Source organism: Carlito syrichta, unplaced genomic scaffold (genome assembly GCF_000164805.1).
Source record: "Carlito syrichta isolate Samal-C Ts95f unplaced genomic scaffold, Tarsius_syrichta-2.0.1 Scaffold304710, whole genome shotgun sequence".
Taxonomy (NCBI): Eukaryota; Metazoa; Chordata; class Mammalia; order Primates; family Tarsiidae; genus Carlito; species Carlito syrichta.
Genome location: NW_007248806.1, coordinates 363,957 through 389,576, shown reverse-complemented (window position 1 = coordinate 389,576; position 25,620 = coordinate 363,957). Strand labels below are relative to the sequence as shown.

At 38.7% G+C, this 25,620-nt stretch overlaps 1 protein-coding gene across 1 annotated transcript in view; it reads right to left on the bottom strand.

Annotated features, from left to right (window-relative positions):
* HOMER1 (homer scaffolding protein 1) overlaps nucleotides 1-25,620 on the bottom strand; it is a 143,610-nt gene that overhangs the window by 16,095 nt on the left and 101,895 nt on the right. Inside the window, exons 6-8 of the mRNA XM_008060726.2 lie at nucleotides 12,261-12,417; nucleotides 8,920-9,030; nucleotides 8,258-8,338 (exon numbers count right to left, since the gene is read on the bottom strand). Coding sequence (XP_008058917.1) covers nucleotides 8,258-8,338; nucleotides 8,920-9,030; nucleotides 12,261-12,417 — 349 coding nt within the window. The remainder of the gene's footprint in view (nucleotides 1-8,257; nucleotides 8,339-8,919; nucleotides 9,031-12,260; nucleotides 12,418-25,620) is intronic.

Sequence of the window (25,620 nt, the reverse complement as noted above, 5' to 3'; positions counted from 1 at the left end):
GCTGGGCTCTGGTGATCCTTCCGCCTCAGCCTTCCAGTAGCTGGAACTACAGGTGTGCGCTACCACGCCCAGCTAATTTTTTGATTTATTGTAGAGATAAGGTCTCACTAAGTTGCCCAGGCGTGTCTCAAATCCATGGGCTCAGTCAATTCACTCACCTCAGCCTCCCAAGGTGCAAGATTACAGGCTGAGTCACCAAGCCAGGCAAAAGTAGACAGTTTAAACATGCAAGATTTCAGAAAATTTGCATCCATGAGCTCTTCTGGAATCATCCACAAGAAGATGAGCTTCATCCAACCATGAGATTTCTGAGGAAACTTCAGAAAAAGGTCTGATAGTAAGTGTTGTGGCTTGAATGTGCTCCCTCCAAAACTCAGGTGTTAAAACTTAATTGCCAATGTGATGATATAAAGAGGTAGGGCCTTTAAGAGATGATTAGGTTAAGAGGACTCCTCCTTTCATGAATGGGATTAAGGCCCTTACAAAAGAGATTTGACAGTGTTTGGTTTACTCAGCCTTCTGCCTTCTACCATGTGAGGATAAGAAATTGTTCCTCTCTGGAGGACAGAGGACATAGCAACAAGACACTTTATTAGAAGCAGAGAGTGGTCCTAACCAATCAATTTGTCAGTGTCTTGGTCTTGGACTTTCCAGCATTCAGAACAGTGAGAGATAAATTGCTGTCCTTTATAAATTACCTCATCCGTAGTATTCTGATAGCAGCTCATAAGAACTAAGATAGTGAGCTTTTAACACATATATAATATACATTAGTATACTGGGCCAGGTGTGGTGACTCATGCCTATAACCTCAGTACTTTGGGAGGCTAAGGTGAGAGAATTGCTTGAGCCTAGGAGTTTGAGCCCTGCCTGGACAACATAGTGAGACCTCATCTCTAAAAAAAATTTTAAAAATTAGCCTGGCGTGGTCGTGTGTGCCTGCAGTTCCAGCTACTTAGGGGGCTGAGGTGGGAGGATTGCCTGAGCCCAGGAGATAAGGCTATGGTGAGCCATGATCATGCCACTGTACTTCAGCCCAAGTAAGAGTGAGACCCTGACTCAAAAAACAAACAAACAAACAAACAAAAGCATTCATATGAAAAGGAAATAAACCAAAACTATAGAATTTCTTTTTAAAAAGTAATGATAATGAAACATTAAAGATCAGAATCTAAGAGACACACTTAATGCAATGATCAGTGATGTGAAAGTGAAAGAATGAAAAAACAGAATATCTTCTCAAAATGCTAAAAAAAAAACCTCTACAAAGAACAAAAAAGTAAACCAAACAAAGCGCAAGACAGGAATAAATAAGATAAAAACGAAAATTCATAAAATAGAAGATAGAAAAACAGTGGCACTTATTAATAAATCAAAATCTTGTTTTTTTAAAACTTAACAAAATAAACACATCAGTACTAACTCTAGTTAATCAGAAAAAAGGATAAAGAACAAGCATATAAAATAAGAAATTATAAACCTCTCATTGAATACAGTTATGCACAGCACAATATTTTTCATCAACCATGGACCATATATATGACAGTGGTCCCATAAGACTGCAATGAAGGCTGGGTGTGGTAGCTCACACCTGTAATCCCAATGCTTTGGGAGGCAGAGGCAGGAGGATTGCTTGAGGCCAGGAGTTTGAGATCAGCTTGGGCAACAAAATGAGACCTCGTTTCTACAAAGATATCAAAAAATTAGTAAGGTGTGGTGGTGTGCACCTATAGTCCCAAATACGGGAGGCTGAGGCAGAAGGATCACCTTAGCCCAGGAGGTCTAGGCTGCAGTAAGCTATGATCATGCCATTCCACTCCAGCCTGGCATGATCAAAAAATTGTAATGGAGCTGAAAAATTCCTTAGCAGCCACTGTAAAATCATAATACAAACCATGACTCACATATTTGGTGTAAACAAACCTACTGTGCTGCCATTTGTACAAAAGTCTAGCACAAGGCCAGGGTGTGGTGGCTCAAGCCTGTAATTCCAACACTTTGGGAGGCCAAAGAGAGAGGATTACCTGAGTCCAGGGTTTTGAGACCTGCCTGGGCAACTTGATAAGTCCTCATCTCTACAATAAATAAAAAAATTAGCCTGGCATGGTGGCGTTTGCCTATAGTTCCAGCTACTTGGAGGGCTGAGGTACAAGGACTGCCTGAACCCAGTAAGTGAAGGCTGTGGTGGCCGTAAGCATGCCACTGCACTCCAGCCTGGGTGACAGAGCAAGACTCCAACTCAAAAAAAAAATGTCTAGCACATATACGTAACATACAGTACACAATACTTGATAATGATAATAAATGACAAAGTTACAGATTTATGTATTTACTATAATATACTTTTTAAGGTTATTTTACAGTAGACTTCTTCTACTTATCAAAAAAGAAAGGTAACTATGAAACAGTCCCAGGCAGGTCTTTCAGAAAGTATTCCAAAAGAAGACATTGTTCTCATAGGAAATGGCAGTTCTATGTGTGTCACTGCCCCTGAAGACTTTCCAGTGGGACAAGATGTAGATGTGGAAGACAGTGATATTGGTGATCTTGACCCTATGAAGGCCTAGATTAATGTGTATCTGTGTCTTAGCTTTTAACAAGTTTAAAAAGGAGAAAAAAAATTTTAATAGAGAAAAGCATAGAGGAGAAAATATGGAAAGAAAATATTTTTATACAGTTATATGATGTATTTGTGTTTTAAATTAAATGTTTATTACAAAAAAGTCAAAAGCTAAAAACAAATTTAAAACTTTATATAAAGTTAAAAAGTCATAATAAAGTTAAGACTAGGCCAGGCGTGGTGGCTCATGCCTATAATCCTAGCACTTTGGGAGGTGGAGTTGAGAGGATTGCCTGAGCCTAGGAGTTCAAGACCAGCCTGGGCAACATGGTGAGACCTCATCTCCACGATAAATAAAAAAATTAGCCAGGCCTGGTGGTGGGTGCACTCCTGTAGTCTCAGCTGCTTGAAAGACTAAAGCAGAAGAATCGCCTGAGCCAAGCAGGTTGAGGCTGCGGGAGCAGTGACCGTGCCACTGCACTCCAGCTTGGGTCACAGAGTGAGACCCTGATTAAAAAAAAAAAAAAACCTAAGATTATTATTAAAGACAGAAATTTAAAAAATAAATTTAGTGTACAAGGGAGAACCCCCCAAAAAAACCCTGGAATTACCTTTTGGAGGGCAAGTCTCTTGTAGTACAGGCTTCCCCTGCTAGTTAAGTGTGCTAGGAACATCAGCATCTGGGTATCAGCTAACGTTGTTGTGAGAGCCTGTGCTCGGCTTTAGTGAAATTTTTTTCAAGTTTCTTTCAATGCATGTGCCTATTTCATGTTGGGTGATTTACGAGTGTACTTGTCCAAACTGCACTGAGTGTTCAGCAGGTTTTGACCAAAATTGGCATGATCCCCATGCCCCACCCTCCCTATTCACCTGATAGCATACAAAAAACTGCAGAAACTTAAAGTTTACAGTTTGATGAGTTTTGACATACAAGGGGAACCCCCCCCAAAAATGGAATTATCTTTTTGGAGGGTAGGCCTCTTATAGTACACTTAGAATTTATTCCTTCCGATCAAATGGTCAACCAAAGTTTTTATCTGGAAGTTTTGATAAGGTCGCATCACGATTTGTGGAAGAAACATCCCAGGTTGTGGCAAACAGGTGACTGGTTTTTCCCCCATGACAACACACCTGCCCACACCATGCTGAGTGTTCAGCAGTTTTTGACCAAAATCGGCATGACTCCCCAGGCCCTACTCTCCCTATTCACTCCATCTCACCCCGAGTGACATTTTTTTCTTGTTTCCTCACATGTAAAAAGTTCTCAAAGGGAAACATTTTGCTGATGTGGAAGAGGTAAAACAAAAAAAAATGGCCGAAGCACTAAATGGCATCAAAATCGACAGATCCAAAAACTGAATAGTGGAAAAAGTGTTTTCACAGGTGTACGCATCAAAAAGAGAGTACTTTGAAGGTGGCTGAAGTTTAAACATGTAAGAATATACAATTTTTAAATAAATTAAAAATTCCAGTTTTCTTTGGGTCTCCCCTTGTATCCTAAGTGTACAGTGTTTGTAAGATCTACAGTAGTATACAATAATGTCCCAGGCCTTCACATTCACTCCCCACTCACTCACTGACCCAGGGCAACTTCTAGTCCTGCAGGCTCCATTCATGGTCAGTGCCCCACACAGGTGCTACTATTTTTTAAAAATCTTTTCTATGTTTAGTTATGCTTAGACCTATAAATACTTATCATTGTGTTACAATTGTCTATTCAATACAATAACATGCTGTACAGGATTATAGCCTAGCAGCAATAGGTTATATCATACAGCTTAGGTGTATAGTAGACTGTACCATCTAAGTAGTGTAGGTGCACTCTATGATGTCTGTACAACAGAATTGCCTAATGACACATTTCTCAGAATATATCTTCATCATTAAGTGATACATGACTGTATAGCTACTGAAATGGACATAATGTAGTGCGTGTGTATGCCTAGCTGCTTACTAAGAGGGCTTAGATAATATTATCAATAACTTATTGCTATTGATAATGACATCTCAATAGCAATAAGCACATCTAGTACCCAGATCTTGATTTTGAAATACCAATCTTCACCAAAAGAATTAGGAGGGCTCCTGGAAGAAAGGGCTAATTCCAAGGCTAGAGCTGGGAACACACTAGATGAGCCTGGAATATATAGCTGTGCTAGAACATGAAGTACTTCAAAGAATGACAGGGTCACATCAAAAGGAACAGATACTAGACTGATGGGAATCCCACTGGCTAAATCTGGGATAATCTGAACATTAAAATAAACTGACATGACAATGAAATGTAACATGGTTCTGGAATACATCCCAGGTCCCAACAATTTAAAAATTCTGTTATAAAGGATATTAGTAGGACAATTATGGAAATTTGGCCAAGGTATGTAAGTAATGTATTGATTTTGATGGTTATGTAAGAGAATATCTTTATACACACTGAAGTATTTAGAGGTAAAAGAATACCTGCAACTTATTTTCTTTTTTTTTTTTGAGTTGGAGTCTCACTCTTTCGCCCAGACTGGAGTGCAGTGGCCGCTCCCAGCCACCGCAGCCTCGACCTGCTGGGCTCCGGCGATCCTTCCGCCTCAGCCTTCTGAGTAGCCAGAATTACAGGCGCTCACTACCACGCCCGGCTAATTTTTTGATTTTATTGTAGAGATGAGGTCTCGCCTGCCCAGGCGGGTCTCGAACCCGCAGGCTCAGGCAATCCACTCACCTCAGCCTCCCAAAGGCGCAGGATTACTGGCTGAGCCACCGAGCCCAGCTTGCAACTTATTTTCAAACAGTTCAGGGGAAGGGGGGGTGAGGCGGGGGAGAGAGAATATGAATGAGAAACAAAAGAAATATGGTCAAAATATTAACATTTGAGGAATGTAAATGGAGAGTGTATGAAAAATCTTTATATTATTACTGCAACTTTTCTGTAAGTTGGAAATTAAAAAACTTAAAATTTAAAAATAAAATGAAAATCAACAAATAAGATTATTTCAAATAGTAATAAGTAAAAATAAAACATGGTTACACTACAAAAAAAATATATCTGGGGTTAGGGAGTGGGGACCTGCAAGACAGTGCTTAAATTGGGAAGTCAGAGAAATTAACATCTGAACTAAGACCTAAATTACAAATAGAAGCCAGACATTTGAAGATCTGAGGGCTGAGAATTCCAGGCAAGAATACTGCGTGTGCTCAAAGGTAAAAAAAATGCACCTGGTGCCTTCAAGATATAGAAAGATGATAAAGACCATACACAGGCAGAAAACTGTTCAGTCTTATTCACAATAAAAAAATAATTATATGACAGTTGAGCTAGTCCTGTGTTTCTTATGGGATAGTGAAGATATGGGGAGATGAACACCCAGTGAGTACCCTATCTTTTTTTTTGAGTTGGAGTCTCATTCCGTTGCTGGAGTACTGTGGCACACTCACGGCCATCCCAGCATTGACCTTCTAGGCTCTGTTGATCCTTCCGCCTCAGCCTTCCCAAGTAGCCGAAACTACAGGCGCATGCTACCACGTCTGGCTAATTTTTAATTTATTGTAGAGACAAGGTCTCACCAAGTTGCCCGGGTGGGTCTCGAACCCGCGGGCTCAGGCAATCCACTCGCCTTGGTCTCCCAAAGTGCTAGGATTACAGGCTGAGTCACCTAGCCCAGCAGTCTTTTCAAGTACCAATTTCTCAACATAATAAATTTTAAAACATTGAAACCACACAATTTTCTCAAAACTTCATCTTAAAAAAAATTAGAAAGGCAAAGATTTATGTAAAAAGATTCACTGTGACACTATTTATAGCATAATACTGGAAACAATATAAATTGCCATTCCTGTAGCAATGTTGGAAGAAAGCATGATACCACTGTATGTGAGAATACTACACAGCTACTAGGCTTATGATACAATGTTAAGATAGGAAAGCAAGATAAAAAATGGGGTCTATGTATGTCTCATATAAGGAAAGTATTATTGACCAGGCATGGTGGCTTGTACCTATTATCCCAGTGTTTGGGAGCTGAGGTGGGAGGCTTGTTTAAGGCCAGGAGTTCAAGAGCAGGCTGAGTAACATAATGAGACCTCATCTCTAAAAAAAACCGAAACAATAAGTGAAACAATATAAGTGTGCATGTAACTGAAAATATTTTTTAAAAGAACTATTAGGCATGGCTTGGGTGCCTGTTGCTCCAAGAAGTGTGGTAACAAAGAGAGAACAGAGATTTTGGAATAAAATAAATCTAGGTTTCATTACTTCCTAAGTGCCTTGATTAAATTTGTTAACACCTCTGAACTGTTGCCTTCGCTTGAAATAGGGATACCCACCTGTTAATGTGAGAATTAGAGCTAATGTATGTAAGTGCCAAATGTAAGTGCTTGGTACTTACATAGCAAGTACTTAAGAATCAAAACAAACAAGAGACAAAACCAGGCTGAGTTTCTCCTCTTCCTCCCAGTCCTAATTTCATGCTTCAAACTTTAGTTCCACATCACGTTTCTCAACATCAGCACCATTGACATTTCGGGTTGGATAACCTGATGTTTAGCAGCATCCCTGACTTTGTCTACTAGGTGTCAGCAGTAGCCATCCTAGTTGTGAAAATAAAAAATCTTTCCACATGTTGCTAAATATCCCCTGGGATGCAAAACTGCCCCAAACTGCCCACTAATCTACACAAACGATTAAAATATAGAAACAATATTCAATAAGACAAGTCAAAACAAGTGATCTCACTATTCCCAGACTGCTGAAAGCCAACAATGGGAGGGGGAGAGGGAAATATTTTATTTCATGTAGGGAACATATTTCTTTATGAAGGGTCTCAAATGTTATAGTCAAAGACAGAGCTTTAGCATTTGGCTGTCTCCACTTAAATATAGGTTGGACAAGTTTAACCTCTCCAAGCCTCAGTTTCTCCATCTGGGTTATTATCATTGCTACATAGACTAAATGCATAAGTAAAGTGCTTTGCCTAGTGTCTGATACACAGCAAAAAGCACAAAACAAATGCTGGCCATTTTTATTATAATCTAGGTCCTTTTTCCAGTCCTGGGGTTTCAGGTCCTCCTTATTACACCTTATCCCAAACTCCTAACTCTATACATACACTTATGTCTACTTCAAAGTGGTCCTAAACCTTCTCTATTAAGGCAGCTAGCCATGGGAATATGAGAAAAGTGCCTGGACTGGCAAGAGGAGACTCTGGTAATGAATTCTGAAAAATCTTCCCTTACTATGTCTGACTATCACTGATATTTGTATGTAATTTGGAATCGGGAAGCATACTATTTATGTAGATAAAAATGAGTAAAATTAATTAGACTGAAGAAAGACAAAAAAGAACTAACTTGTGTTGCATTAGGGTACAACTAATGCTGTAATTCATACATTAGTTCACTGTAAAAAAATGAACAATGTTCCTAAATTAAATAGAATTCATGAAAACTTTTCTTTAAATATGGAGTATTCTTGTTAAAGGTAGAAATTTCCAAAATAATTTACAAGTTATAAATTACCATCTATGATAATTGTAAGCTACCTATATCAGGTTATATTAAGTAATTTTTGGAAAATTAAAGATTAGGAATGAATAAAAAATCATGGGGGGGAAAGATCAAAACCTACGAAATGGAATCTCAGCAAAGTCTTTATGATGTGAAGGAATGATGCCTTTCTATGCATACATAAAGCACTTTACTATAGCTTACCTGTAGTTTCTGAGTCAAAGAGTCCCTCTGTTCTTGTAGTTCTCTGGCATTATCAATTTCTTGTTTTAACCTTTCTATTTCCTAGAAAAGGGAGAACAACACCTTTAACAATTACACTTCATCAAAGAAAGGAAAGGCCTTATTTTCCCCTAAAATTGTCCCAAGTCTTAGAAAAATATGATTTAAAAAAATATTTCTTTACACTGACTTTTAGAGAGATGAATTCATTTTTATGGGTATATTGTTTAGAACAGAATAATCTTAAGCAACATGTAACCAGTCTAATTTGGTAACTCTGGCATAGCACTGCTTAGAAACAACAACCTGAACATTTTAATGCTACTTCAAGCTCTGTGGATATAATTCCTTCCTAAGAGATGAAAGCTTTTGACTAGAAACCAGAGAAAGCAACAGTTTTTAAAATTCATTTTACCTATAATGGTTTTCTGTCGACTGTATAAATGCAAACCCTCACAGAGGAGGTAAAAGGCAGTCTCTTAGTCAGGGAAAATATGAATAAGCTTAGTACCATTCAAGGAAAATTTATCCTGACCAAAAGCTCACAACCTGACTTTATTCTACAGAATATCTTTAAATTGACAGACTCTAATTTTCATAAACATATGTTAGCTAGATTACAGATAAGTAAAAGTAGCAAATACCTCCTCCTTTACTTTCAGTGTCTCCTCCAGTTCTTGTATTGTCTGATTTAATTCTGTCTTGTGAGTGTGCACTGCATTTGCTTGGCTACTAACACATTCAAGCTCGGTTACCTGAAATTAAACAAGAACAAGCTTAAATTAAATGTCAACTTAAAAGAGTTTCTTCCTGAAGACAGAAGCCCTGAATAAGTAAATAATGAATTCTGAATCAACATAATTAATTTTGAGAATTATTACGATACTCGGGATAGAGTGAATAGATTCTTAAATGATAAAATTTAGAACAAGGGAAAAAGACCTAAGAAAATTATTGATTGGTTGATTTTTTTTTTTTTTTTTTGAGTTGGAGTCTCACTCTGTCGCCCAGACTGGAGTGCAGTGGCCGCTTCCGACCACCTCAGCCTTGACCTGCTGGGCTCCGGCGATCCTTCCACCTCAGTCTTCCAAGCAGCTGGAACTACAGACACGCACTTCCACGCCTAGCCATTTTTAAAATTTTATTGTAGAGATGAGGTCTTGCCAAGTTGCCCAGGTGGGTTTCGAACCCACGAACTCAGGCAATCCACTCACCTCAGCCTCCCAAAGTGTGGGATTACAGGCTGAGCCACCGAGCCTGGCTAGGAAAATTATTATTTATATGGTTTGGTCATAGAAAGGCTAGGAAAACCTAAATTAAATGATTAATGTCAGTAAAGAATCCCAGTAATAAAAGTCTTGTTTAAAAATTTCTTCCAAAAATATACTTAAGATTAGATATGGCCATCTGCCCTCCATCTGTAGCCTACAAATTAAATATGGATTCTGAAAACTGGCCTTACAGAAGTGAGACTTTTTTCCAAATACACTTCCAAAATGTAAGAGAATCTGGAAGAAAAGATAGGCTTAAAATACAACTTAAATCATTCAATACTAGAAACTTGACATCAAGAATGCCTCTATGAGTAAGATAACATTTCTTTAGTCAGTAAGAATGTGCTGAGGGCCCAAAGAGTAATAAAACATTTAATAAGCACTTGATTTGATATTTTTTGAGAAAACAGAGAGTGGTACTGTCTTTTTTTTTCTCTTTTAATTTTTTTAAAGATATGAGGTACAATTCAGGGTATTGTCCTTAATGCTATACCATCTAAAAAACAGTCTACACACACACACACACACACACACACACACACACACACACACACACACACACCTGCTACCCCATCACAGGTCTAGATACATATCAAACTCTCATAAATTTTGCTTGACTAGTATATAGAGATTCTAGACAATTAAGAAACAGTAAATCCCTCTCCTTTGCACTTTCCAAATATCTAATTACCCTCTACATTTTGTTGCTCTACCTCTCATATCATTATCCTTTCTAGTCATGTACAAATAGCCTATATGAACCCTTATCACCTAGGCCTGAACAAAAGCAATGGTCTCTCAGTGGACTTAATTATAACCGCTGTCTATTTTAATCTACCCTGCAACTTGCTAATAGATGCACCTTTCTTTGGGTGACTCCCCCAATACTGTAAACCTTCAGGTCCTCCAGACACTGGCCCTAATCTTCTTAACCATCTTCATTGCCCAAGACATCCAGTGTGTACTTACAACTAAAAACTAGAATGTCCTCTCTTACCCCTGAAAGTCATTCGGACCTACCAAATCTTCAACCCTTAGCTTGTCATGTATTTTCTCCAGAAAGCCATTCTTACCTGCTTAGGCCTTCAAGGCACTCCTGGTTCACAAAACTGAGCATCTGTTTAAAAATCTTGGGAACTGGTCCCTTATTGTTTAATGTATATTAGTTTTCTTTGTCTGATTAGACAATAAATTCCCTAAGGGGATTTCCAGTTCTTACAACATTGGGAAGTTTTTATTGGAACAGGTTACACATAGATAACAACTGTAAACTCTGGGTAAAAATGCAAAACTCAACTGTTTGACGGCCCTGGTGAGTAACCAAATTGGGCAAAGACTAACAGAAAGCAGTCACTTTGGGTGACACACACATTTACACACGTTTCTGCCTGATGGCACTCTACAGTCTGGCTGCACTGCTTGACTGAACTCAAGCAGAAAACTACAGTCTTATTCTTCTGAGGAGCCTGAGGACTCGGGACTCCTCAGAACAGTTGGAACAGCCAGAGGGAGTAGGAGAAAAGCTGGAAGATGGAAGAACTACACTGTAGTGGCACTGAGAGGAGAAGGCAGTTTGAAGCTCCAGTCTTGCCAAATTAGAGGGCCTTGGCAAACACATCAAGCTTCCCAGAGAAACCTCAGAAGGTTTATGTCTAGAGATAAGGATTTTGTAGGACTAAGTGATTTTCCTTAGGATTAGGGCAAAACTGAAACAAACCACTCTAACGGTGCCTAAATCCACAACTCCACAATTCAAGGTAATCCACAAGTGATTAACTACCTGTTGAAACAAAAAAAATCAAGATACTATTCGAAGATAGCGGGATCTACAGTCTCCACATCTCATTTACAATGCCCAATACATAATTAAAAATGACTACACACTAAAAAAAAAATAGGAAAATGTAACTTGCAGTCAAGATAAAAATCTGTTTAAATAACAGCTGAGATAATTTGTTGCTAGTACACTTGCAGTACAAAAAAATGCTAAAAGGAAGTTATTCAGGCTGAAGGGAAATGATATCTGATGAAAATTCGTATCTAAGGAAAGGAAAAAAACAACATTGGAAATTATAAATAAATTACAGAATTACAAGTAATTGTTTGGGCTTCTCATATTAATGATATTGGGATTTCCAATATTATTCTTCTGCCCCAAATCTTTAATATTACCAACTTTTACTTGTATTTTAAACATTATTCCTTCTTTAAAAAACAACAATAAAAATAAAATAAAAGCAGATCAATGACTCTACAAAGCACTGAGTCAGTGTGACCCCATGCCACTTAAGTGTCTGAATTATTTTCACAGGAATTATGTGGTATATGTATTTTTAACTCAATGCAATTACATGTCAATTAAGTATCTCAATTAATTTTCACAGGAGGAGTTCTACAGAGTATGTGTTATTCCTAGTTTATAGATGAGAATACTAAGCTTAAAGAGGGAAATAACTTACCAATCATCTTACAGCTAATAACTGGAGGAACTGGAATCTGCAATCAGGCTTGTGACTTCAAAAACTATATATTCTCCATTCTCATTGAACTGTGGTAAGTATTTTTCTTAACCAAACCCACAGACATATTCTAATAACCAACAAAGACGACTGATGTGCTGAAATGCCCCCGTGCTGAATCTCCTTGCAGATTTCCTCTGATCAAGAAAAATTTTCAGTCCTAAACCCCTACGGAAGTAGCCCTGCAATTACCCGCTTGTGCAGACGTTCTGCTTCTTCTTGATATGCAGCAAGCTGCTGTTTCCATTGTTTCACATTGGCAGTGGACTCCAACAGGGCTGCGGTGAGTTTGGCATTATTTCCTTTGAGGGTAGCCAGTTCAGCCTCCCAGTGTTTGCTGATTGCTGAACTAAAAGAAAAGGAAAATTCTAACCATTACACTGAATGTTGCTATTTTAAAGGGACAGCAGTTCTCAGTTCTATTACAGGGTTTGTATGCTAAGATTTTCAAAGACAATACCAAAATAATAAAAATACAAATACTTCACTGAAATGTTCCTCATGAAGAAAACCTTGCAAGTGAAGAAATATAAGAATTATCAAAGTAGTAGGTTCAATGTGGACTAGTTCCCCCCTCTATTATGATAGACACAGATATCTACAGAAGAGGTTTTACCTGTTCTCTTTTAAAAAATAAACATTATATCCTGAAAAACATCCATAAGCAAAACAATGTACAATATTTTTTAAAGAGTGTCAAAGCCTAAAATACACTTTCATTCTTTTTTGTTGTTGTTGTTTTTGAGTTGGAGTCTCACTCTGTCGCCCAGATTGGAGTGCAGTGGCCGCTCCTGGCCACCGCAGCCTCGACCTGCTGGGCTCTGGCGATCCTTCCGCCTCAGCCTTCTGAGTAGACGGAATTACAGGCATGCGCTACCACACCCGGCAGAATTTTTGATTTATTGTAGAGATGAGGTCTCGCTGCCCAGGCGGGTCTAGAACCCGCGGACTCAGGCAATCCACTCACCTCAGCCTCCCAAAGGCGTGGGATTACAGGCTGAGGCAATGAGCCCGGCTCATTCTTTTTTTTTTTTTATTTGAGTTGGAGTCTCACTCTGTTGCCCACACTGGAGTGCAGTGCCCGCTCCCGGCCACCGCAGCCTCGACCTGCTGGGCTCCAGCCATCCTTCCACCTCAGCCTTCCAAGTAGCTGGAATTATAGGCATGCGCTACCACGCCCGGCTGATTTTTTGACTTATTGTAGAGATGAGGTCTCGCTGCCCAGGCGGGTCTCGAACCCGCAGGCTCAGGCAATCCACTCACCTCAGCCTCCCAAGGCTCCGGATTACAGGCTGAGCCACCGAGCCCGGCTTACACTTTCATTCTTTAATGAAACATATGAGTATGCTTAAATGTCAATAAGGTTTGGGACATGTAATATAGTATTTCTTTTGAAACTGTTACCCATTTATTTTACCTTATTCAAAATTTTAAAATGTTAAAAATATAAAAATTTGCTGAATAAATTAATTTTATAAGCTACACATAGAAATTGGTTCTAATGACTTGATTTCTGATATAATTCCAGTGTCACACATAGAACACTAAAGTAACCATCTTCTTCTTCATTTAATATTCTACTTGATAAGTTACCTAGAGTTAAATATCTTGACTAAGACAATTTTCTAGTACAAATATAATTCTATTAGTTGAGAAGACTCCCCTCTCTTGATAATTCCTTTTTTTAAATTTCCAAGGAAGAAATTATTGTCATATTTGAAAGGAAAGGTTGTTTCTCTTTCTAACTATTGAACAGTTTATTTCTTTTTTTTTTTTTGAGTTGGTGTCTCACTCTGTCGCCCAGACTGGAGTGCAATGGCTGCTCCCGGCCACCGCAGCCTCGAACTGCTGGGCTCCGGCGATCCTTCCGCCTCAGTCTTCCAAGTAGCCGGAATTACAGGCATGTGCTACCACGCCCGGCCGATTTTTTTGATTTATTGTAGAGATGAGGTCTCGCTGCCCAGGCGGGTCTCAAACCCGCGGGCTCAGGCAATCCACTCACCTCAGCCTCCCAAAGGCACGGGATTACAGGCTGAGCCACCGAGTCCAGCTGAACAGTTTATTTCTATTAGTAAAATTATACTAAATTCATCCCATTAACTACTTAGTAATGGTATAGTTTTTTTTAATCACTGTTTTTGTGTTTGATAAGTCACATATCACAGGGCAAATGCTTTGAAGAACTGATATTTTATAGTCACTTTAATATATTATGTAAAAAAGGCATAGTTTTCATTAACAAGATTTCTAAAGCTCATCATTAGTAATATGACATATCAGCGTCATGAACCCCCTGATATGAAACACAGAGATGGACACAAAATAGTTTCTGCAGTATTCTTGCCAAAATAATGTGTAACTTCAGTCATATAATGAGAAAACTTCATAAAAACCCAAATTGCAAAATAACACTCTTTAGAAGCACAAAGCCAGGAGCCATGGTTCACGCCTGTAATATCAGCACTTTGGGAAGGGGAGGCAAGAGAATTGCCTGGGCCCAGGCAAAAATCGACACCAGTCTGGGCAACATAGCAAGACCTCAACTCTATATAAGTAAAAAAATTAGCTGGGTGTGGTAGCATGCCCTGTGGTTCCAGCTACTGTCTGAACCCAGCAGGTCGAGGTTGCAGTGGCCGTGAGTGTGCCACTGCACTCCACCCTGAGAAACATGAGACTCCAACTCAAAAAAAGTGTGTTAGCTGGGCACAATGACTCACACCTATAATTCCAACACTTTGGGAGGCTGAGTCCACGGGTTTGAGACCAGCCTGGGCAACATGGCAAGACGTCGTCTCTACAATACATCAAAAGATTAGTTGGGCACGGTGGTGTACCCCTGTGGTTCCAGCTACTTGGAAGGCTGAGGCGGAAGGATCGCCTGAGGCCAGCAGGTCACGGCTGTGGTGGCCGTGAGCGTGCCACTGCACTACAGCCTGGACAGCAGAGTAAGACTTCGACTCAAAAAAAAAAAAAAGGTATGAAGAAAGTAAAAGATTGAGAAACAGAACGAAGGAAACACAGAAGAAATAACATGAAATGCAAAGTGGGATCCCGCACATGTTCCTAGAACAGCAAAGGGACATTGGTGAAAACTGAAGCTTAGCAGTATTGTATCAATGCTAATTTCCTGGGTTCCATAACTACATTATGATTATATAAGATGTTAATATTAAGGGAAGCTGGGTGAAGGGTATGTGGCGACTCTCTGTAGAGTTTTAGTAACTTTTCTGTAAGTCTAAAATTAGTTTAAAATGAAAAGTTTAAAATATTCTTGAAGTTTACTAAATGAGAAAATCTCATCAAAACACAAAAGGACAGAATCAAACAACAGTCTAGACTATTAACAACCCATTTTTATCCTCAAAGACAGCTCTCTTCTAATTCTTCCTTTGTGAAGTGATTTTTCAGATTCAAATCTTCTGAGCAAAGCATGCATGGATTCACCTGCTCTGACTGAATTGCAGATTTTATTTTTTAAAACGACCTATCAGTTTTTTCCTTACAGAGACACATTTTATTTAAATGGACTCTTCAATCTAACAGCTGAAATCTTTCTGAACTAATTTAAATACCTGTTATATACACATAACAAACCCCTTTAAAAATTTTTTAAAAAGTGATTTCGAATATTTATTTCCAAAATCCATTTGTCAAAAGTCACACAATTATAAAGATAGATTACCACGTGTCTTTACAGAAGAAAAATGAGGCTTTTTAAATTATATATCACTAGGCTTTATTTTATAGTCTATAGGTAGCAAGATCCATTAAGAATTTGAGAACTCAGCCTATATTACAATTATTTAAATAATTGTCAGTGTGACCTCGGATTCTCAACCACTTTGGTCCTCATTCTTCATGTCAAATAAAAAAGTTAGTCATGATCTAGTCAAGATCTGCGTTGTCTAAATGTTAGCATGTGACAATTTACATTTAAATAGCTCAAAATTAAAGAAAGTTAAAAACCCAGCTTCTCAGTCCCATTAGGCATAATTCATGCACTCTATAGCCACATGCTAGTGGTTACCATACTGGACAGCAAAGATACGAACACTTCATAATGACAGAAAGTTCTACAGAACAGTGTGGTCCCAGATGATCTCTCTGTGACTAATTGTTCATTCTGCATGTTATGGGCTGAACTGAGTCCTCAAAAATCCGTATGTTGAAGTCCTAACTCCCAGTACCTCACAGCATGACTAATATTTGGAGATGGGGGTTTTCAGAGAGATAATTAAGGCTCAATGAGGTCATTAGGGTGGGCCCTAATCCAACACAACTGGTGTCCTTCTAAGAGGAGGAGAGTAGGACACAGACATGTGAACATACAAGGAGAGGACAGCTGTCTACAAGCCAGGAGCAAAGCCTTGAAGAAACAACCCTATAGGTACCTTGATCTCAGACTTCCAGCCTCCAGAACTGTGAGAAAATAAAGGTCCTTAGTTTAAGCCACCCAGTCTGTGGCACTTGTTATGATGATAACCCAAGCAAACTAACATACTTTTTAAAAATCCACACTATGTATCCTATCAATCTGCCCCATCTTCCTGGACTGAAGCAGATGGGTTATGTTTTCTGTTCCAGTTAAGCTGGCTTTTCTGTGACGATCTCTTTCTCCTAGTAAGATTCTCATTTTTCTTTCTATGAATTTTTGCCCCAAATTTTCTATAATCAGAATCTATTTATAAGATTAAATTTTTTCCTTTCATTGACTCAAGTCTTCTCCAAAACGTATTTTCAATTAGGCCACCCATTCTTCCATTTCCAGCATAACCTGTTACTTGCCAATCTGTGCATGCTTAACCAACGCACAGACTGATTAGATGAAAAATAAAGATATTTACTAAAGTAAAAGGTATTCATTATGAAACAAATGCAAAACCAACCTAAGATTAAATTAATTGAGAAGTATTCAATTATGTTAATAACACTTTAAAACTTAATTAAGTTTTCAACACTAATAAAAATCAAATATAAATATTTTGAACTTCACATTAGCCTTGGGTAGTAGAATCATATGCAGTTTCTTGATTTCTATTTCAAACCTACCAGACATGCATATAAGAAACAGATTCATTATAAAATACAATAGATCTGGGATTTGTAGAATCTACAAAGAACCTGTTTAAGAAAAGGTTAGTATTCCCGAGAACAAGATGCCTTGTTTTGGTGTAATTTATAAATTAATACCAATTGGAAGGAATAGTTTTTATATGGGCAGCCAAAGTAGTTATAACACATCAATTATTTTAAAATATTTGACTACTGAAGCATGTATTTAAAGTAGATTAGTACATTCTTCAAATTCATCCTAGGCTTTTCCAGTATTTTCTAATTTTGCTGATATTTCAAAGCTCAAGTTTAAGATACAATTCTGGTAATATCTTAAAGCAAAATGTACTATACATTAGTGATAAAATCTAGGTAAGTGTAGCCATTTATTCTCTACCTGTATCAAGAAGGTAATTTCTTGGAATGGTATTTTTTGTGAGCAAGATGGCTGTCAAAAGCATTTTTAACACTTTGCACTCAGATATCCCTCTGAGGGGATATCGTAAATCTAGCAAACCACTCAGATGTTCCCTCTCAGGGGACATAAAGAGATTGCTGGTGATTATATAGGTCAGACTTACGTAAACCAAATTTTTCAAAAATGAATGTTTCCTTGAAGTTTTCCATTCAAAAATGAAAAATCTACATGCCATTTGAAATTTGTCAAGCTTCTGATGATCAGTTGAGAAGTGGTTTTCAGGAATTCAAGAGTGCATCTTTTCATATTGTCTTTGAACAAAAGACGGAACAATAAATTAAGTATTATTAATATGGAAGGAAAAAAACAAGACTGCATTGTCTACTTGAATAGAAAAACAACGGGTAAAAGACATCCAACAAATTACTATGGCACAATATGTATCAATGAACCTGCAATACACGTCGGTAACTATTTCCCATGTGACCTGTTAGAAAAATATAAGATATAAAATTTTGACTGTTTTGTCATAAATAAGTTGCTCAATGTCCAAAATTCAACTATAAGCCAAAAATATCATTACAATAAAATAACTGGCTTTAACACTATTTAATATGAAGTGATTAGCTTTTCACTATTTCATGAAAAATGTGTGGTTGAGTGGCTGGCAGGTGGTCTGCGAGATGTCTTTGAGTACAAAGGGTTAAGATTCCTGGGAGCTACAGACATAAGGGGAAAAAGAGAGTTTGTATTCTCTTGCAGGTTCTTAATCACAGACTTCTATCATGTACTCAGGAGACTGGGAGAGAGACAAGAGAATGGCTTCTGGATGAGGGGAGAGGCCACCACTGTGGGAAAGTCCCAAAGCTTGGTCAGGACCCTTCTTCATGGGACAAAACCTTAAGCCACTGAGAGAAGGGTACCCCTAAATCCTGTCAAGCAGTATCACTGCAAAAGCCCCATTCCCAAGGCCCTAGGATACAGAGCCTACCCAACACAAGTTGGACAAAGGCAACAGAGAATGCATACTGTTCTCCACCATCACGGCGATAGTAGTCTTCCACTCTGGGAAGACCAAGAATGCAGAGACAGACCTCCTCTGAGGCACACACAAGTATTAAAAAAAAAAAAAAGATGAGTTTGGAGCACCAAAAAAAGCCCTATAGCATCCCACCCCCAACTCTATGGACTTCACAGCAACTTGAATGGATTTGGAGTCGATCATACTCAATGACCTATCACTGAAACAAAGAACAGAGTAGTGTATGTTCTCACTCATAAGCAGATCCTGAACAATTATAATACTATAAGAAAGGGATTGGTAGTAGTAAGAAATTGTCAAGGGAGCTGGGTGGGATTGATAGCAGTTGAAGGAAACTGCTAGGGGAGGGAGAGGCATAACTCATCAACAAGGGTACCTGCATAATCAACGTTTGTATACCTAACCCTGTTTGTACCCCACATCTTTATAATAATAATAATAGTAATAATAATAATAAAAGGATCTGGTATACACACAGTATCAACAAAACCCAAATTCAGTTCAACCCATTAGTAGACTAATTTAACTCCCATACTAACAGCCTAACAGAAGAGTCATGTCCATTTCTAGGAGGAAACACTATTTACCATTACTGTCCTACATGCAATGTTTGGTATGCAAAGTTATAAGATGTACCAAAAAGCAAGGAGAAAAAAAAGTCCTCACTGTCAAGAGAGAAAGCAATCAACAGAATGATACTCAGAGATGAAACTGATGTTGGATATATCAAACAAGGGAGTAAGATAGCCATGTTAAAGGCTTTACAGTGGAAAAAGATACATGCTTGCTCAGATTGTGAATTTTAGCAGAACAACAGAAACTGTAAGTAATAATCAAATGGGCCAGGCTCGGTGGCTCAGCCTGTAATCCCGCGCTTTGGGAGGCCGAGGTGAGTGGATTGCCTGAGCCCGCGGATTCGAGACCCGCCTGGGCAACTTGGCGAGACCTCATCTCTACAATAAATCAAAAAATTAGCCAGGCATGGTAGCGCGCGCCTGTAGTTCCAGCTACTTGGACGGCTGAGGCAGAAGGATCGCCGGAGCCCAGCCTCGGGGAGTGGCCACTGCACTCCAGTCTGGGTGACTGAGTGAGACTCCAACTCAAAAAAAAAAAAGAAAGAAAGAATCAAATGGAAATGATAGAAATAAAGAACATGGTAACAGAGATGAAGAATGCCTTTAACAGGCTCAGTAAACCTGACATAGCTGTGTAGCTGTGTGTCAGTGAACATAAAAACAGATCAAGAGAAATCAGCCAAACTGAAACACAAAGAGAAAAAAAGAAATGGTTTCCAAGATATGAGGGGTCATATCAAACTGTCTAACAAATGTGTAACTAGAATCACAGGAGACAAAAAAGAAGACAAAAGAAATAACTGAAGACAAAGACTGAGTATTTTCAAAAACAATAAGAGACATAAAACCAAAGGTCCCCAAAGCACAAAGACGTTATATAGAGAGGAACAAAAATAACAATTATAGTTCCCTTGTCCATGGTTTTGCGTCCTGTGGTTTCAGTTACCCGTGGTCAACCATGGTCCGAAAATATTAAAGAACAATAAGACATTTTGAGAGAGAGAGAGAGAGAGAGATCCAGAGGTCACATTCCCATTACTTTTATTACAGTAAATTGTTGTAGTTATCCTGTTTTATTATTAATTACTGTTGTTAATCTCTTGCTGTGCCAACTTTGAAACTAAACTTTATTACAGATATGCATGCATAGGAAAAAACATAGTACATATAGAGTTTGGTACTATACATGGTTTCGGGCATCTACTGGGAGCCCTAGATTGTATACACTGGGAATAAGGGGGGACAATTTTACAGTAGACTTCTCATCACAAACTATACAATCCAGAAGACAATGGAGTGACTATGCTGAAAGAAAAAAGTTTCATCCCAGATTTCTATATACAGGGAAAATATCTTTAAAAATGAAGGTGAAAGAATTTTTAAGGAAGTTTATCAAGTGAAAGAGTATGCTCCTGGATACAAATATGGATTTACACAAAGACATGAAAATATCTGGAAATCATTAACATGAAGATAATTACAAAAGGTCCAAAGGCAATTCAAAGGAGAAATAGTAGTCTTTTAAACAAATCCAGCCAGGCACGTTGGCTCACGCCTGTAATCCCAGCACTTTGGAAGGCCGAGACAGGAGCACTGCTGAGCCCAAGAGTTCAAGACCAGCCTGGGCATCATAGTGAGAATTTGTCTCTACAAAAAGTTAAAAAAAGCCTAACTCCAGTCAGGATGGCCATCATCAATAACTCAAAAAAAAATAGGTGCTGGAGAGGATGCGGGAAAAGGAAACACTTCACACTGTTGGTGGGAGTGTAAACTAATACAACCTCTGCGAGAAACAGTTTGGCAATTCCTAAAAGATCTAAAAATCAGCTTTCTATATGACCCCACAATTCCCCTACTGGGAATATACCCAGAGGAACTCAAATCACTCTATGAAAAAGATACCTGCACACATATATTTATTGCAGCATTGTTCACAATAGCAAAAACATGGAACCAACAGTGCTGCCCATCGAAAGAGGACTGGAAAAAAAAATGTGGTACATATACATGATGGAATATTATGCAGCCATAAAGAAGGACAAAATTATGAACTTCACAGCAACTTGGATGGACTTAGAGTCTACAATACTGAGTGATCTATCACAGAAACAAAGAAATGAGTATTACATGCTCTCACTCATAAGTGGATCTTGAACAATGAACATAATACTATAAAAAAAGGACTGGCAGCAGTGGGAAACTGCTGGGGGGTGTGGGATTGGCAGCAGTGGGAATCTGCCAGGGGAGAGGGGCATACCTCAACAACAGGGGTACCTGCATAATGAAAATTTGTATACTTAACCCTGAATTGTACCCCACATCTTTAAAAAAAAATTAGCTGGGTGTAGTGGCACACACCTGTAGTTCCAGCTATGCAGGAGGTTAAGGCAGGAAGATTGCCTGAGCCCAGGCGGTTGAGGCTGTGGTAACCTGTGATCATTCCACTGTATTCCAGCTTGGGCAATAGAGTGAGAACCCCCCCAAAAAACAAAAAACAAAAACAAAAATCGTGCTGAGACAACTGAACAACTACATACAAAAATAAATAAATCAACTTATATCTCAATCCTATATAAAAGTTAACTAAAAATATACAACCTCTATAAAATACAATACTAGGCCAGGCTCAGTGGCTCAGCCTATAATCACAGCACTTTGGGAGGCCGAGGCGAGTAGATTGCCTGAGCCCAGGGGTTTGAGACCAGCCCAGGCAACTTGGTGAGACCTCGTCTCTACAATAAATCAAAAAATTAGCTGGGCAGGATAGTGCGCACCTATAGTTCTGGCTACTTGGAAGGCTGAAGTGGAAGGATCGCTGGTACCCAGCAGGTCAATGCTGGGTTAGCCGTAAGTGTGCCACTGCACTCCAGCCTGGGTGACAGAGTGAGAGACTCCAACTCAAAAAAAAAAAAAAAAAAAGTACAATACTATAAAACTTCTGGAGAAAGATATATGTGATTGTGAATCAGGCAAAGATTTCTTGGATACAATACCAAAAGCAAGGTCCATTAAAATATATTTTACAAGGAACCTAATAAAACTTAAGGATTCTCTTTGAATACCACTATTAAAAAACTAAAAAGATCTTGAATTGCAATGATGGTTCAATATACAAAATTTAGTATATCACATTAATAGAATAAAGGCAAAAAAACCCCACATGATCATTTCAATTGATACAGAAAAAGTATGTAACAAAAATTCAACACTCTTTCATAATTAAAAAAAAATAAAAACCTCAGATGAGTCATAAAAGGAAACTACTGTGACATAATAAAAGCCATATACAAAAGGCCCACAGCTAACATCAGACTTACTGGTGAAAGACTGAAAGCTTTTCCTCTAAGATCAGGAGGCAAGACAAGAATGCCTGGTTTTACCATTACAAATTCAACATAGTACTGCAAGTCCCAGCCACTGCAATAGGGCAAGAAAAAGAAATAATAAACATCCAGATTGGAAAGAAAGAAGTAAAATGATCTCTATAGATGACATGATCACATACACAGAAAACCCTAAACAGTCTATCAAAAAAACTTAGAGTTAATGTGTTCAGCAAATTGCAAGCTACAAAATCAACATTAACAAATCAATTACATTTCTACACTAACAGTGAACAACTTGAAAAGAAGACTAAGAAAAAAACTTCATTCACATTAGCATTCATATGGCATCTCAAGGAACCCTGAATAGCCAAAACGATCCTGAAAAAGACAAAAATTAGAGGTGTCATACTTCCTAATTTCAAAACTTTTGATAAACCTATAATAATCAAACTAGTGTGGTATTGGTATAAAGACCAAAGGAATAGAAAACCCTCTCATGTACAGTCAACTATGTTTAGTGCCAAGACTAAACAAGGGGGAATGGAGAGAAAAGTGAATAGCCACATGCAAAAGAACACTGAATACCCATATGCAGAAAGGTGAGACCCTTACCTTACACCATATGCAAAAATAAATAAAAAACTTAAACATAAGGGCTAAAGCTATAAAATTCTTAAGAAGAAAACATAGGGGAAAGCCTTCATGATATTGAACTTGAAATAATTTCTTACATATGACACCAAAAACACAGGCAACAAAAGAAAAAAACAGATTAACTGGACTACAGAACAATTTAAAATTTCTATGTACCACAGGATACAATCAATAGAGTAAAAAGGCAATCCATGATATAGGAAAAAAATTTGTATACCATATATTTGATAAGGGATTAATATCCAGAATATACAAAGAACTACAATTCAACAACAACAATGAAAAAAATGGGCAAAGGACTTGAACAGGCATTTTTCCAAAGAAGATACACAAATGGTCAATAAGCACTTGAAAAGATGCTCAACATCACTAATTATTAGGGAAATGCACATCAAAACCTCAATGAGATACTACCTTATATACATAAAAACAAAGGGTGTGTTGGTGAGGATGTGGAGCAATTGGAACTCTCATGCACTGCAAGCACCTGTAGTTCCAGCTACTTGGAGGCGGAAGGATCACTTGAGCTCACAGGTCAAGGCTGCAATACCCGTGAGCATGCCACTGAACTCTAGCCTGGACGCCAGAGTGAGACTCTGACTCAAAATAACAAAACAAAACAAAAATACCAAAAAAGTGTTCAAAAGCAATCTTAGATACCATTTCTGTGACTGTAGAATTACAAATAATCAGCTGGGCTCAGTGGCTCAGCCTGTAAACCCACGCCTTTGGGAGGCTGAGGTGAGTGATTGCCTGAGTCCGTGGGTTCGAGACCTGCCTGGGCAACTTGGCGAAACCTCGTCTTTACAATAAAGCAAAAATTAGCCAGGCATGGTAGCGCGCACCTATAGTTCCAGCTACTTGGAAGGCTGAGGCAGAAGGATTGCCAGAGCCCAGCGGGTCAAGGCTGCAGTGGCTGAGAGCGGCACGGCCACTGCACTCTAGTCTGGGTGACACAGTGAGACTCCAACTCAAAAAAAAAAAAAAGAATTACAAATAATCAGAAAAGTTGGAAAGTCAGGACTTCTTAGACTGGATAGAATGGTCTGTGTTTGTTGGCATGTGAAGAGACTGGGTAGGCAGAAAGCAGAATGAATGTGTCACATAAATAAGAGAGTCAAAAATAAAAAGGATGGCGGTTAGCACACAACTGGAGATGGTGATAAGAAGTAGATGGGGGAAATAGGATTAAAGAGGCAAGGATACACGGAAAGGAATTGGACACTGACAAAACAAAATGCAAAAGTGGTTCAGGCAGTAAGAGACTGAAGTTGAGCCAGGTTCGGTGGCTCAGCCTGTAATCTCGCGCTTGGGAGGCCGAGGTGAGTGGATTGCCTGAGCCTGCGGGTTCAAGACCTGCCTGGGCAACTTGGCGAGACCTCATCTCTACAATAAATTTAAAAAAAAATTAGCCAGGCGTGGTAGTGCGCGCCTGTAGTTCCAGCTACTTGGAAGGCAGAGGCAGAAGGATCACCAGAGCCCAGCAGATCAAGGCCGCAGTGGCCAGGAATGTGCCACTGCACTCCAGTCTGGGTGACAGAGTGAGACTCCAACTCAAAAAGAAAAAAAAAAGAGACTGAAGTAAGGCCTTTGGAATAAGAAAGAAAAGGATGCAGATGCAAAGCCTTGTTATACTACAACTTGTTAACTTTACTTCCATAAACATGTCTTGAGCCCTTAATACATTAAGCAGAGAGATCTGGCCATAGATAAGCTGCCCAATGAACTCCCATTAACTTTTTCATCTTTACTCTGCAGAGACCCAAAGTACTGCTGATTGTACTTAAGAAAATATATGTTGAAGTAAATTTTCGTATCAGATATTTTTATGCATAGTGTACAAGAGTACAATAAGCTGTACAATTGGAGACTTAATAATCCTGAAATGAGTAGTACAGGAAAGCATTTCAAAGCTAAGTTTTAAGGTTTCTACATATAATTATATAGTGTACTTGATTCCAAAGTACAGTCAGGCTATTTTGCAATAGCAATCAAAATTTTATCTTTGTTGGTAAACATGAATCTTTCAGAGATCTTGCTTCCTCTATTTCATGAGCTGTTCCTTTAGTAATTTGCCTTTCTAGGGTAGTGTGAAATACCACTTAGAAAATAAAATATTTTTGTTTCTGCCAACCTACTTTGTTCTCTTTGTACCTTCTTCATATATTCCTTTCATCATCAAGTACATAAATGCTTCTATTAGAAGATCTTAAGCCGGGCTCGGTGGCTCAGCCTGTAATCTCGCGCCTTTGGGAGGCTGAGATGAGTGGATTGCCTGAGCCTGCGGGTTTGAGACCCGCCTGGGCAGCGAGACCTCATCTCTACAAAAAAATCAAAAAAAAAATTAGCCGGGTGTGGTAGCGCGCGCCTGTAGTTCCAGCTACTTGGAGGGCTGAGGCGGAAGGATCGCCGGAGCCCAGCAGGTCGAGGCTGCGGTGGCCGGGAGCAGCCACTGCACTCCAGTCTGGGCGACAGAGTGAGACTC